The 16,094-nt window shown below is 41.8% G+C and overlaps 1 protein-coding gene across 1 annotated transcript; it reads left to right on the top strand.

The window, feature by feature from the left end:
• Positions 1 to 2,897: 2,897 nt before the first annotated feature.
• LOC115051968 (armadillo repeat protein deleted in velo-cardio-facial syndrome homolog) lies at positions 2,898 to 16,056 on the top strand. Its single transcript, XM_029515795.1, has 16 exons — positions 2,898 to 2,918; positions 6,206 to 6,382; positions 7,178 to 7,797; positions 8,941 to 9,419; positions 9,508 to 9,691; positions 9,795 to 9,912; positions 10,331 to 10,580; positions 11,528 to 11,545; positions 11,688 to 11,759; positions 12,524 to 12,651; positions 13,220 to 13,370; positions 13,463 to 13,655; positions 14,105 to 14,216; positions 14,582 to 14,669; positions 15,633 to 15,709; positions 15,964 to 16,056. Exons 1-16 carry the CDS (start codon positions 2,898 to 2,900, stop codon positions 16,054 to 16,056), a joined length of 2,781 nt encoding a protein of 926 aa, XP_029371655.1.
• Positions 16,057 to 16,094: the final 38 nt, after the last annotated feature.

Below are 16,094 nucleotides of genomic sequence, written 5' to 3'. Positions count from 1 at the left end.
ACATCTGTGCGAGGTTCACCAGCTCAAGAAAGCAGAAAGGTTCATGATGGATGAAAAATACATTTTGGCTCACAGATCTATACGGCTGACATTTCGTAACATTAAGTGTAATAAACTCAGTGTAATTTCTGTAAATTATACCTAAGAAAATGTCAGTTATGTCAGTGTATTTCATTTTCTGCACAAAAAGGTCTCATCCATCATCAATGCCTTTTTCATCTCTGGCACTAAGGTATCATCCCCTGCCATCTCACACTGACTCCCAGTCAAACGCTCAATGTTTCTGCTTTTTGATCAGCGAAAAACTGTCATGCAAAGATTGAATCTGATGTTTTTCTCTACAACTTTGATTTGATTTTATTTTCTTAATTCATACAGAAGCAATCAGGCTTGATTGAAGTGTATCTCATCCACTTTTTACAAAGACTGATGGTTTTATCTGGAGAGAGAAATTACAAGAACTTCTTGGACTAAAACCAAACTAGATTTTTATAGATAATATGGTGGAGAATACAAATGTTGTGCTGTTTGTACGTGTGGTAGTTTTACATCGCGATGATCAATTCATTTCCTACCAAAGTGTAAGTGGACTTAACTTAATTTTAAATTAGCTAAAGGCTAGATTGCCAGATACTCATGGTGCCCACGGGAGCAGTTTCAATGGCTTTGATATTCCCTGACTACCTTTTTGTGTTTCTGATCTTAAGAAATGTTGGCTGGATTGTAAAAAAGAATTTGATGCATCCCCCTCTGAGGATTACTTGCAAATGTTTTTGGATGATAACACTTTTTTTTGCTGGAGATGCTGGTGATCCTTCGTTTTTGTGAGCCAAATGAGTCTGTATAGTGGGTTAAAACAAATATGAGGAAACATTGCATCCTTTCTGAGCCCACCAGCCTCTTTTATTATTTAGATTTGTTAGTTTTCATATGCATGTTCGTTTTTCTGTTACGCTGTCCCAAAAAAAACCTTCATCAGAATACCAAACAACTACTTAGAATTATGAAACTGCTCTGGCATCTGTTAGTGACCCAAAACCATTAGGACACTTAATGCTGGTATTTTCCATCTGATGGAACGTGATTTTTTTGAGCGTGGAGATGGAGAAGTGGGAGAAAAGTGCACAGCAGCAATAATTTCTGGAACAAATGGATCTGTTTGTACATGTCAGTAATGTGAAAACATGCTGTTTCATGGATGCTGCTTCGATTTCATTATACAAGGCTCAATTTCTTTTCCTTTTTTTTAATCAGCAAAAGGGGCATCTGAAATGTTAGCTGCTCCCTGCAGGTCAGTTTTACTGAATTATCTTTTGATGACTGGGGAGCTTCAGCCAGTGAACCCTGGCTACAGAATTCAACGTTATTTTTTCCCCCCATCTTCACCTCTTTCTGTTAATGATATTAATGTGTAAAAAGAGAATTATATGAACGAGGGATTTGTCAAAAAAGAAAATGAAACAAGTTCTGTTTATCTGAAGATAGGAATAAAACAAACCGAACAAAAGAATGCGGATGTGTCACCTTCAGACGGAGAGATGAGAAAGCTGTAGAAAAACTGAAATCAAATAAATACAGAAACCAATGAAGATTTTTAAGTTCACCTAGATCAGTGATATGAAGGGCAGATAAAAGGCACTGTTCTGTGGATGATGACATATAATCTTTTCATTTTCATGATTGCTACTGTGATTGCAAGTTACCTAGTGGTTTATCAGAAAAAGAAAATAGAAATGTAATGTAATGTAATAAAATGTCCTATATCATAACCTGTCATGTTTTAGTCAAGCAGAGCAATTTAGCCTGATTATTTCACTTCTACTTCCACCAATCTCAGATGCCTTAAAAATGGTGCAGTCAAATGAGGCAGTAACTCACAAGATAGCAACAGCGAGTTATTAAAAAGTTTATGGTGACGACATAAAACAAACACACGAACAACCAAACAAAAGGGAAAAAAAGTAACACAGCAGCTTGCAGGATATTTACTTTCTTCTTCGTGCTATTTTCACACCTCTAACCAATGGCAGTGAATTGAGTCTGGCACTGTTTAAAAATTTGTGGGTAAACGGAGTACTGTGGCGAAAAAGGGGGCTTTGGTTTGTTGTGTACAGTTTGCAGAGCAGAGCTGTTGGCTCAGCATGGACTGGCTCTCTGTGCCTGCTGCTGCATACAGTGTTTATGCGCCCTCCCCACCCCTCGCCCCTTATTATGCTGCACATGGGTGACACAGGACTGAACTAGTGCGGGCTGCTCTGTGCTCCAGCTGCATCTGCTTGTTGTGAGCCCACGGGGAATGGTGTATGCATGTGTGTGTGTGTGTGTGTGTGCGCACACACACACACACTTGGATGTATGCATGTGTGTACTCAGTCTGGGCACCAACGCCTGCCAGAAAATATGGGGAGAGGAGCAGGGATGCAGGGTTCTGCACTTACCTAAGCCATTCACAGGCTCAGCATCACACAGTTGATTCAGCACCTTGTTAATAGCACACACGTTAGCTGCAGCACAGATCAGAGGAGGAGTGCAGTGATGAGAGAGAGAGCCCGGTGTTTTTCTCGCTCAGTGCGTGTGTGTTTGTGTGTGGATGTATGTGAGAGAACGTCTGTGTTGATCAAATGTGTGCACGGTGCGTCCAGTGTGTGTTTGAGAGAGAAAGGGAAACAGAAGCAGAGCGAGTGAGTGAGTGAGGGAGAGAGAGGGAGAGAAGGAGGGAGAGGGAGAGCGGACATGTGTTAGTAGGAGCTGGGAGGAAGGATGGCTGCTCATGTTTGAACTGCCTCAGATGCTGAAAGGGAGAGTCAAGACAAAATTTCAGCAGAGGCAGAAAGACGTCTCACATCTGGGGCTCACATCTTCTTCATCATTTGTGAGGAAGCAGAGAAGATTTGGCAATGCCCGCTGAAGTGAAAGAGGTAAGTGTGTGGTGGAATGACTCTATTTGCTCTGTACCCTCCCTCTTTTTTTTTTTTTCTTCTTCTCCTTCCCGCAGAGAACTGTAACCCTCCACAGCTATGCATTTTGCTTCTGTCATGATGAATGAAGGAGGCATCACCTCCTTTCCTCTCACTGCTGTTCAGTGCAGTCTCCTTGTGTGCATGGAAACATGACGCTAATATCTCCATCAAGTATGTGTTAGTTAGTGTGTGCGCGTGTGCGTGTGTACATGCTTGGCTGTGCGTGTGTGCATATGCATACTTAAGCTCATAAAGGGGGTAATCTTTGGTTGCCTTGTGAGCAGAGGTTGTCCCTCTGGGGGGAAAATGCTGCACACACTCTGTGGAAGTGTAATGCCATGATGTATCAGAGAGACACTAAATCTGACCATGCAGTATTTAACTATTTGAGGATCAGAGCATTATCAGGGATGGAAGGAGGCTCCTAATTGAAACTTTAAGAATGAATATCCTTCCTTCCTTTTTTCAGAGGTGCCATTTTCAATCATTTTTCACTCTAAATAGACCAGTCTGGTTGCATTAAGGGTAAGCAAGACATATTGCATAATGGACAATGGTGCTTCTTGAGGAGACAAGCCTTAAAGGAGGAGAGCCATTTAATGCATCTGCATCATTTCAGTGCCATTTCATTCACAATGCCCATTGTTACCTCCTGTTAACGTACAGTGACCAACATGAACATCACTGATTCAACAGATAGTGGAGAGGGGATGAGTTGTGACAAAGTTGTGACTAATGTCTTCTGACATCAGTGGGCCGATGTCATGTTTTATTATCCCATGGAAGCGTTACTCTTACAGTCCCCTCTTCTGATAAAGACAAGCTGCAAACTGATTTATGCTCAAGTTTGATCACTAAAAAATGACTTTGACCCGCTGATTCCACTGCAATTAAGAGTGGCCATTCTCCAAGCTATCTTGTCTCTCTGTAATGGATTTACGACAAGTTTGAACTGTGGCCTGTGCCTGTTGTGCCCTTGAGCTGGCCACCAAGATCTGAACTAACACAACATTAGATCAGACCGTGTCTCCCAAAATAATACCCCGGGTGCAGCTGGCCTAAATACTGAGAGTTGACGGGCGCAAGATGCTAATCATTTCATTCTGTCTCCTCCATCGCTACACCTAACATCTCCATACCATGCCCTGTTACCCTGTTTGTTTGTTTTTTAAGGCTAAGTCAGATTCAGAATCATCATCTTGACCTATTTGGCTCAGTGAGCACACTTAGTTAGTGATGGTGCAGTGAGTTATTTAAATGAGCTTTGACTCACAGGGGCCTGGCCTCCCCTGGAGCTTGAATCAGACGGGGACAGGACGCAGGCCCCTGTCCAGCCTATTATCGTCCTCCAAATCCTTAATCAAGCTGTCTGCAGAGGACAGCGGTACCCCGTCTGTCTTCTAACCAGACTTTCGTTTAGAGCTGCCTAACAATACCCAATCATCCCCCCTGGCCCCCCCCAGAGGTGTTCAAACTGGGATCATCTCCCTTCTACCAATTTCTCCTAGCTGACCCCTTTCATCTCCTCGTCCCTCTAAAAGCATTTCGCAGATGGAAATGAGGGGCTCTTGTGTTTGGTTAGGTGTTTTGAAAAACGAATCAAGCGCTCTCCGTCCACATTCGCTCGGCTGTTCACTGCAGCCTGATTTAATGCAGTGGAGTTGAGTTCTCAGCACTTGGGCAGTTCAATGCCGCAGCCTCAGACTGACGAGAGTTTGGGGAGATTCGAACAGTCTACTTTTATCTCAGCATGTCATGTGTGTCTTCAAACGAAAATGTATTTATAGAGTGTGTCTTTATTTCGTTTATACTCTAATATTCAGACTGGCTACTTGAATAAGATGAATCAACAATCTGAGTGAAATCATTAGTATGAATTCTTTGTTGACACTAAAATGAAAATGAAATTTGTAAAGATATCACTCTAAAACGTGTTTACAGTCAAACACTGCCTCCAGTTCTTTCTCCAACGAAGATGCTGAATAATTAATCCACTCTGGTTAATGAAACCCATTATGTTGAAAGATAAGAGAATTTAATTTCTGTTTGAAATAAACAAGTGGAAATGACCAAAATGTCCAAATGGTGTCCCAGAGCTTCTGCTGGATTTTTGATTTAAGAGTCAGTGGTGGTCTCACGCTGAATAACTTGAATGACAACAACGACTGACTGCTCGCATTCAGTGCTTTTGTAGTGATGCTGTATTTTGTCAGGAGTCTGTTTATGCATGCTTACATAACACAGTGAGGATCCGTCTATTAAAAACATGTCTGAAATCTGAGAGGAACGATTTGAATGGTTATTTTAGATGGAGACAACAGTACGAATGCTGCCTTATTGTATGTGTGTTTGTTAGAGATGCTGGGGGCTGATTCATGAACTTCTGAAAAACGTTGCTTTACCTAAAGTTATTTTAACTGAAATGCACAGAGTAATTTTTTTATTTTTTTACCCTGATCTGTGAAACTTTCCCTGCAAGACATTCACTGACAGGTCTTGTCAAAAAGAAGAAAGTCTGTTGTCTGAGTGCGCAGAAAGTTAGCAATAACTTTATCGATCTCAAATAGGTCAAATAGAAATTTTAAACCAAACTGAATTAATATTGTGGCTACAATAAATGGATGCACATTTCAGTGCACATTAAATTAACAAATCACTCCTGCATTATGGAACATAATGCAAAATAATGTAATTGCATGATGGAAATATGCAACACAATGTGTTATGCATCTCAGTCTGCACACAAAAAATGATGACAGATCCTAATATGCAGTGAATCTCTCCTTCTTTATGACATGTTGTAGCTCCCCTCTGCTGCTGTACACATGAGAGCTGTCAGATCACTTTGACAGTGTTTTTCCGGGAACAAATTTAATTAGAGTTTCTCTGGAAGCTCAAACACAGGCAAAAGGCTCTGATTTCCCAGACATATATTGGTCTAATTTCAAAAATGTGTGTATATTGGCATTATCCAGCATGAATTGAACAGTTCATATTCTAAATTACACAAATTATGAGATAATGGAGTGGAACTGAGTTGAGCTCTCAGTACTGAATCTGCTTACAGCCAAACATCAAGCGCAGCTCCTTTATAATGTGCAGACGGCATTAATGACATGGAGCGCCATCACAGTGCTGTTTGCCCCTTTATCATTTCCCACTTTGTGGGTAGAGCAAATATGAGATACATGATGCACACAAATGATGCTGGCATGATGATTGACTCAGCTGTGTGTGTGGTTTAGGAGCAGAGTTCAGATGGTCCTCCACCACTATCATTGCCCCAGGAGGCTAAAGAGGCCGGTCTGGATAACCCGTCTGCTAATGATGAACTGGACACGCCCACCTCCATCGCATCTGTGATGACCTCGACCAATGAGAGCTCCACGGAGACTGACACCCCGCAGCAGACAGACACTGAGGTTCTTTACATTACATTTGGTCAAATTTCTGTCAACACCCTAAAATAGCATAAAATGAAATTAGATTAATAACAATACAGCCAAACCCAACATGATGATATTGATTTAATGTATGTAGGGAATAAGAAAAGATGAAAGATTAGTAAGTGAGGTTACATGTCTGGCAATCTGATTTAAAGCAAAATAATAATAATAATAATAATAAAAACCTAAAACCACACACATGTATTAACCTGGATCTGTCATTGACAGAATGCCCTCTCTACACCTCTGTCTCCTAACATCACCCAACATTTACTGGATCTTTTGCGCTACCTCTAAAATCTAATGAACCCTCAAGCTGCCATTTAAACTGATAGTATTGAGTTAGTTTTGAGTTAAAATTGCAATCAACTTACTAAACCAGGCAATCAAATTTCTTGCAATTTACTCTGCTTCTGAACAGAGTCTTGACCTGAAGTCGTTTCATCAGAGCCCAATCTAAACTCATTTTCAACAAAAGGAAATCATTACACTTTGGCTGGAAAGAAGAATTCATTATTTACTGGTTGTTCACCAAAGCTGAGGACGTGCTGAAATGAGAATGATGGATCATTGCTATGAAAAATGAGCTGGGCAGGGCCACATACTTAAATGAATAAACACAAACTGTATGTAACAGGAACATGTTTAATTAGTTCCAAGTGAAGAGCAACTAGAGTAAGTCTGCACACCACACAGACAAAAAGGACTTTTTACAGTCATTCTGACAATACTTTTGGGGACATAATAATTGTGGTGCTTCAATCCCTGTAGGAGTCCAAGGCTGTGGAACAAGAGGCCGAACAGGCCCTGAGGGAGACCCGAGAGTCCTCAGAAACACAACTGGAGAACTTCCAGACATCAAACACACCTGATCTCACATTGACTCCTGAAGCCCAAGATAAAGCTCCCCTGGAGGAAAGTGCTCCTGAAGCCAACGATGAACCCTCCAAGTGTGTTTCACCAACCGCAACAACCAGCAACGCCACCACAGCAACCCCCCAACCTCATGTGGTCCCCTCCCCGTGTGGGGAGCTTCAGCCTGTGAACCCTGACAGCCAGAGCAGAGTGTACACTCTGCCTGACAGCTACAGAGGCATGGGAGGTGACTTATGCGCGGGGTATGGAAGCCTGTCCCGTGCCATGCTCCACAGTTACTGGCCGGCCAAAAATTTCCAGCCTGGGGCTCACTACACCTTACCCTTCCTCAGGGACAGCTACGCCCCCGCAGGACTCAGCGGCCAGACAGAAGACGACGGCCTCAGCGAACGGGGTGAAAATCCTCTGGACATGAAGACGGATCACCCAAATGCTAGTTACCAAACACTGGGGGGCATCCACCAGTTCAGGCCAATTACCACCATGGAGCTCCTCAGAGAACCTTCGAGAACCAGGTAAGAGGACGCTACATTGAATCAAACTTTATTGATCCCACGGGATGACGCTGTGTGAATTGGTTTCTAAAACTCTTGTGGTTTCCATGGCGCTTAGACGTTCGGTCAAAAAGCAAAAGAAATCAGTGAATAACCACGCTGAATTTATAAAACACTGAATGCGTTTCTACTTTTCAAACAAAGTAGCTATTCAAAATTCTGGATGTGAGACAAAGTAAAAACAAAAGTACAAACATATCCATTATGACTTTTAATCAGGACTGAGTTTGATTTTGACCTGGCTTTGATGATAACACATTAAACTTAGTAGCTGCATAGACAGACAGCAGTCGCCTCTGTCCTCATTCTGACAGTGATTAGAGACAATAGAAAGACAGACTGACAGAAGTTAAGTAGCAGCTGGTATCAATCAAGCAACCTGCTTCAAAGTCGATAAATGAGAGTGTTTCACTTCTTATTTGCCTGCCAGAAGCTTTTTCTTAGCCATATAAAGTGACAGAGCTGTTTACAAAAGATACAAGCAAGTGACTCACATTGTTAAACTCACTGACACTCAGTCTATTAGAAATACCATCCAACCAATTACCATTCAACCTGTTTTGTGCAAAGGGAATAGTTGGATGCTTACTCCCCATCGTAGGTGAGAACTGGTCGAGAAGTTTAATTAAGATGATAAAGCTGCAGCCAGGAGATGGCTTGCATAGCTTATTTTGAACACTGGCAGCAGATGACCTGCCTCTAACAAAAAGTAACACAGCCAGCCGTAAGTCTTATGAATAAATAAAGGTTGGTAGATTATCATGAAGCGACCTCAGAAAGTCACTGCACCCAGCAAATAGTCTACCAACACCCCGTAAAATCACAACTTGACATTTGTACTCTGGTCTTTGCATAGATTAACCAAAACAAAATATAATGTGCTAATAATCCCCTTTGAAGTGCTGGGGTGCAGGATTTTTAGACAGAGCTGGGTTAGCTTCGCATTCAGCTGACAGATTGGGGCAGTGATCCTTTCCTTCATTTCTCAGCAAGAAAGTGAATAATTACCAAAAGATCTTCCTGAAAGCGCTGGAGATCAGTCAAGATTGTCAAATGTGAATTTTTTCCTAATTCAAATATCTGAGCTTTTTTCTGTGACCTCAGAGGTGGCTATGATGATGCCTTCATGGCCCAGCTGGAGGGGAACCTGAATCCCTTTTTTCAGGCCATCTGCCGAGCGCAGACCCTTCAGCTCCCCCACAAACGCAGCAGCATGGTCAGCCTGGACAGCATCCGCAGAGACCCCCGCTGGAGGGACCCCAACCTGCACGAGGTGATCTCAATGCTGAGCCACCCAATGGACCCGGTAAAGTCCAACGCAGCTGCCTATCTGCAGCACCTGTGCTATGAGAATGATCACATCAAGCAGGAAGTCCGTCAGCTGAACGGGGTACCGATTTTGGTGGAATTACTGGACCATCCTAAAGCTGAAGTCCACCGCAAGGCTTGCGGTGCTTTGCGCAACATATCCTTTGGAAAAGACCACAACAACAAAATGGCCATTAAGAGCTGCGATGGTATACAAGCTTTAGTCAGACTGCTGAGGAAGTCCAGCAGCGTGGAGGTCAAAGAGTTAGTAACAGGTACAGTGAAGTTCCTGAGATTTTCCTGGAGTTGTGACTTCCAACCCCCGACTTTATTTCAGTACCTTTTCCACCCTCTCTCCCACAGGCACTTTGTGGAACCTCTCCTCACATGAGCCGCTGAAACTGACGGTCATCAACCACGGGCTTCAAACACTGACGGATGAAATCATCATCCCGCACTCAGGCTGGAGGAGAGACTCTGCTGACCCCTCCAAAATGCAGAGTGCTGAGTGGACCACGGTCTTCAAGAACACCTCTGGGTGTCTGAGGTAGGCTCGGCCACTGTCAAGGAGTAAATGTCAACATTTCCTAAAGATGATTTGTAATGGTGCCAGTATTTTGCAGGTCTGCTAACAGCAGCTGTCTCTGCAGGAACGTTAGCTCAGACGGGGCTGAGGCCCGACAGAGGTTGAGGGAGTGTCAGGGTCTGGTGGATGCGCTCCTTCATGCTCTCCAGTCAGCTGTTGTCAACAAGGATACTGACAATAAGGTTGCACTGATTTATATTTTGAGATTTGAAAAAAAAAAAAAAAACAAAACAAAACAAAACATTTCACCCGAGAAGTGTTTTTTCTTTTTGTTTTCCTCTTATTTACACAAACTATGGCAAACTAAATCTTGGTTATTGAAAGCTAAAAGATGACAGAATACATGCAAAATAAGCTGCTTAATGAGGCTCTAAGTGTCTAATCTAAAATCTAATCTTAATAGAAATGTTTCGGTTTGTTGAGTCCTTATTTTGAAATAATCTATTACTTATCTCCCAACTACCTTAAATCCCGTGGCACATATTTCTGATACTTCACTGACTTAGCATCAAATTTAAGTTGATGCCTTCCCCACAATTGCGTTTGATTCCGCCATTTGATGTGAATCCAGTTATCCAAGTCATGAAAGTATGTCCACAGTATGTTTTGATTGCAAAAGTCAAACAAAACTATCAATTGCATTTTAATGCAAATCCTCTGTCATGTTTTGCAATTCAGTCAGTAGAGAACTGCGTCTGCATTCTGCGAAACCTGTCCTACCACGTCCACAAAGAAATACCAGGAGCCGAGCGATTTCAGCAGGAGCCCCATGCCAATCACCTGATGAGGTCAGTGGTGCTCCAAAAGAAGAAGAACGAGCCTGACTGTTTTGGTGGAAAAAGACCCAAAGGTTGGTATGCAACAATAAGAGATCACATCAGAAGAGCAGACATTTCCGGTTGAATTATTTCCGTTCATATTTGCTGGATTTAAAAGAGCGTGATTTTCTGTATGTTTTTGGTTGAGATTGTCAGTGTCTTTGATGTCTGAGGAGAAACTATAATGCCTCTCCACAGGCCACTTCACTGACTTACCAACAAAACAAAACCCACGTTTGAAGACATTTGGCGCAGTTTGAGTTTCAGAGCAAGCTTTATGTTTTATTTGATGTACACACTTGAAAGTTATATTACAGGTTTTCTTCCTCCCATCCCATAATACTCCCCATACAAGTGATGAATGCAATCTGTTTTCTTAATGACCCCTTGACAGTTAACAATTTTATTTAATTTTTTTCAGTTTGAAAATTTTAATTTACTTTCAGCGTATCCTGCCTTTGAGCACTGGCTTCACATTTCTTGTCCCCTTTTATGCCAATGAATACGCTTGAATATTTCATCACCCTTTGCAGGAGCTGATTATATAGTTTGCTCTGTAGGACGAATGCCAAGTTCTAAATTGAAAAAGTATGCTCATACTTTGTTACATCAGTTATGTGATTTTTACACCATATAACTGATGCAACAAATAGGAAGGTTTTAAACTGTGAGAAAACCTTTGCTAGTGATGCGAAACCAAATTGAAAAACAATTACAATTATAGCTGATATGCAGCAATTAATAGACTGCAGATGTTTGAGCCTGAGAGAACAAATTAATTAAGAAACAACGGGGTTAGAGTTGATGTTGAGGTGAAGTTTTCTAGCTTTTCACCAAAGCGAACAGTTTAACAAATAATGCAAAACCAGCAAAGGCTTGAGTGGAGAGCTCTGTGTCTTCTGCTGCTGTGTCCTTCTCCAGCATAATCTTATCTTTGACATTGTTCTCTCCTCTTTTCCTTTCAATCTTAATTCACCAGAGGAGTGGTTCAACCAAGGTCAGTCTGCTCGTTACTCCTGAATCTTTTCACAGCAGTAGCATTGTCACTCGATACCACATTGAATCTGCTGACATGATCTGATATAACGAAAAAAACTGGTGTTTGTGTTTGTGTGCATGTGTGTGTCTGTGGTGTGCAGGTTGGAAAAATGGATTTATGGACAGGAAATACGGTACATTGGATTTACCAAAACGTACCGAACAAATGAAAGGTATACGATGTCTGAAAACATCAAAGCAACCCCACATGAAACAGAAATAAAGATTACAGAATGACTTATAGGGACGCATTTGGCTAATATATCAAAGGTAGATCAGTTAAGAGGAGTTTTCATCATATGTCATGAACATACTGGTATACAGCACAGTTACCTGCTTTGTGTGTTTTGTATGCATGATGTTGGCATGGCCTGAGAGGGAATTCATTTGAATGCAAAGCCACACATCAGCACCTACACCACTTATAAAGAGAGTTTCATTACGAACACAGAATTTCTCACCAACACAAGGCCTGATAACACGTTTATACGGCAGCATTTCCTCTGGCCATGCGACACAGACACGGTTTTGCATGACCTGTGTGCATGGCACCAATATTGATTCTTTAGTTATTACAGCCAAACAATCTTTACATTTTGTATATATTTATGGCTGTTTCTAACAATGAATACAGAAACAATAGTACAAAAGGGCTGAATACAGTGAATCTGGCTGTCAGAACAGAGATCAGAGCTCTGCTCTTGCCTCCCACACAGCAACCAGTAAATGCAAATCAGAATGACAAGCATGTTATGGTCCTGGGTCAGCTTCATACCACTCCAGCATTCTCTATTGGCACAGTAGAAAAATGTTAACATGCCGACTGCTTTAGTGATTTACGAACGACAATTAATGGCCCTGATGGTTAACCCAGCATTTAAGTCTTTAACCAGTGATGCTGGCTGCTTCTTTACTTTCCTTTGCCTTTCTGTTGAAGGTTTGGAGTTGCTGTACCAGCCAGAGGTGGTGAGGCTCTACCTCTCACTTCTCACCTGTAGTCACAACCACAACACGCTGGAGGCGGCTGCAGGGGCGTTGCAGAACCTTGCTGCGGGTCACTGGGCTGTGAGTTGTTGAAGTAGTGGCATTTGGTTTGCTAATAATTTTCTTAGATGATTAAACATGGCCCCAAGATTAAGTTTTATTTTACCTTACTGCTGAAAAACAGTATAGATCCAAGGAAAAGACTGCCTCGGCAAGAAGCAATGTCCCAATGTCCTGGAACTGTCTGTGAAATAGATCCTGGATTTCTCTCTGAGGTTGCATCAATATTTGAAGTATGCAGAAAGATGGACATACAGGGTTGATCATCTTAATCTAAGTGGACTTGGAAGATAGAGTTTGTCACATGATCAGAAATCACTTTTCCTGCCACATACCCCAGATAGATCCATAGGGCTGTCAAATAATGGGCTTTCCTGAGACACACTGTGCTACGACTGTCACTGTAATTTAACATCAACCCCAGGGCAGGGCTCAGATTAAAGCAGTTTAAAAATGCTCGGATTCTGAAATTGAGTAACATCATGCACAAGAGAGCAGTTGACTGAGCAGAACTTGGCAGTGTCTTATTAAAAAACTCTCCCAGATATGTTGAAGAATGCTCTTACATGTTCTGTGTTTGTGCTCGTAGTGGTCCAGCTACATCCGAGCTACGGTGAGGAAAGAGAAAGGCCTGCCTATTCTGGTGGAGCTGCTGCGCTCAGATGTGGACAAGGTGGTCCGAGCTGTGGCCATAGCTCTTCGCAACCTGGCCATGGACAGAAGGAATAAAGACCTAATAGGTTCAGGCTTGTAATTCTTACCTTTGTACACACAGGTCTACACAGGTCATACGCACACTAACTCGATTTGCTATGTTGTCTGCCATTACAAGGGAGTTACGCTTTGAGGGACCTTGTCGGTAACCTGCCATGTGGGCAGCAGCACCCAGCAAAGAATCTTGAGGGAGACACTGTGGTGTCCATTCTGAATACTATCCATGAGATCATCACAGAGAACCCAGAGAACGCCCGAGCCCTCATACAGGGTCATGCTGTGCAGAAACTGGTGGCCATTAATAAGTCCAGGTACGTGAAAATATTAATCTACTGTTTGTTGAATTAGGGCAGCACGGCTTCATAGTCCCCCCCAATGTGAGCTGGGCTCGGCTCCAGCACCTCCCGTAACCCGGAAACGGAAAAGCCGTAGAAGATGAATGAATGAATGAATGTTTGCATCTACAACAAAGAGTTAAATGCATAAAATAGCAGTCCCTACAGCCAAAAGCCAAATGGTTGTTATTGAATAATATAAGATAAAAAGAAACATTTAGAGGTCAGTAAACTGGATTTATAGTATTGTTTGCTGCAACTGCTTTATATCTTTTCATACATCTGACACAGGCTTGGTACTATAGCTCATGATGTTATGAGCACCACATCCCAGGACAGGCAGAAATGGATTTAAATCATTGGGACAGTATCTTCTCATAGCCGCCCTCTGTTGTTTACTATAATGTTGGATGATTTGTTGTCAGCCAATCAGCACGGGAGACCAAGGCAGCTTCGCATGTGCTCCAGACAATATGGGCCCACAAGGATCTGAGGAATACCTTGATCAAGGCGGGCTGGAACAAAAGCCACTTTAAGGTATGTTGAACTATGTCTTGGCTATTTGAATATTAGAAATAGAATCCAATTGCATAATGAAGTAAAAAAACTAATTTTGTACACATTTTTTGCTATGATGGAACACAACTCTACAAAACACCTGGTGGTAATATGTGTGAAGATTAACACTGTTGTCAAACATGGATGAGAAAAAATAACACAAGTTACTGTGCATATATATAATAAATATATAATACAATATCATACAAAAAAGACTTTGACATATGCACACATAAGTGATCTGTAACTTTGAGAGGATTGTCTCACATTACATCAACAACATAATTGAAATATACAATTCTTGTCACCATCCAGTAAGTTGTTTTCTTATTTGTGTTTTTAAGCCAACAACCACAGGAATGACAAAAAAATCTAAGAGTGGAAAACAAGGCAGCGATGACATCACCTTGCCTCTCATGGACAAAAACCAAGGTCAGCAAATCAGTGCGTGCATTCCCTCAGCAAAATGTTATTAGACCATGATCTAAATGAGAAAAATGTCCTCTAGCTCAGGGGACTGGAAGTGATTTCAAACGTACCGTGCTTCTTGTCATGTTATAGACAGAGAAACGTCCGAGACCATGCTCTTCTGAAGCTTAGCCTTAAACCAATCATCTGCTGCCAAGGTTATCAGCGCAGAGACTTGGCTTATTAGCCTGAGCAGTTTCTCCCAGAGGCAGCCCGCGCTCACGCATCATCACGCATCACTTTTTATATGAACGTTATTTTAAAAGGGCACCCATTTCCCCACGTGGAGCGCGACCTCTAGATTCCAACTAAAAGTGAGATTTTCTCTTAAGGCTGCGTTATGAAATATGAACTAAGTTTAAACACATTTTGAAATGCAATTCTGGGGGAAATGGTTATTCACTACTTGAATTCAATAGATTATTCCATTCTAAAGGTGAGAGTTTGCTGTTTGCTCTCTGGCAACAAGCGTTAGCATTGAATTCGAAGCAAGGCCACAGAGATTCAGACATAAAAGTCGTACAGACGTTGTCTGAAAGGGTAGTTTCATTAACCTTTGAATAATAGATGTGTCTTTAACATTAACATTAACATTAATGAAATGAGAGCTAACCCACACAGCATCCAGTTTACATACTGGTATGTTGGAACACCTTAGTGTTTGACAAGACGCACTTCTGACACAACATAGCCTCTATGAAGACCAAAAAAACACAACCATGGAGTTGTTCCCACATTAACATCTTTACTATATGCTCCTTGGTGACCCCCTTTATTTTAATTACAGTCGACCTTTTCACAGGAAACTTGTTAGGAAGCTCATATTTGCCTCAATATCCAGTTAACAAATGTACTGCAGAAGCCATTTTCATAATGATTTTCCACATTGTCTACTCCTTTATTATCCCATTTTTTTCCTTCTTGCAGATGTTTATTCCACCTTAGAGCCGAATGATAGAGTTGGAGATGGAAAAGGGCCCTTTGTGGAAAGGGATGCTCTCCAGGTGATCTGTCACTTTAATTTAACCGAATGCATGTTGGATTTCTGAAGAGCTGAAAGACTTTACTGCACATACACATTGATTTGCATGTGACCTATTTTACTTACAACCGACTCATAACATATCCCTGGCATTGGAGGATAAGCAGATACGCGTTCTGTTTCACCCGATTTTCTCTCTTGCAACTTGTGTTTACAATTGTCGTGTCTTTTCATGCAAATTGGGTAACAGTGGCTGTTTTCAAATTTCTTCACCAGGCGATAAGTGAAAGAAAACACTTCATCAGAGCTGGCAGGCCTGCAGTGGGCCTCATGGATAACAAACCTCCACCGCTGGACTCTTGGGTGTAAAGACACAACATGGCCACGGTCTAAATCTTGCAGAGACA

The sequence above is a fragment of the Echeneis naucrates genome, chromosome 12 (assembly GCF_900963305.1).
Source record: "Echeneis naucrates chromosome 12, fEcheNa1.1, whole genome shotgun sequence".
NCBI lineage: Eukaryota > Metazoa > Chordata > Actinopteri > Carangiformes > Echeneidae > Echeneis > Echeneis naucrates.
Note: the sequence above shows the minus strand (reverse complement) of the source record. Positions and strands in the feature narration are given on the sequence as shown.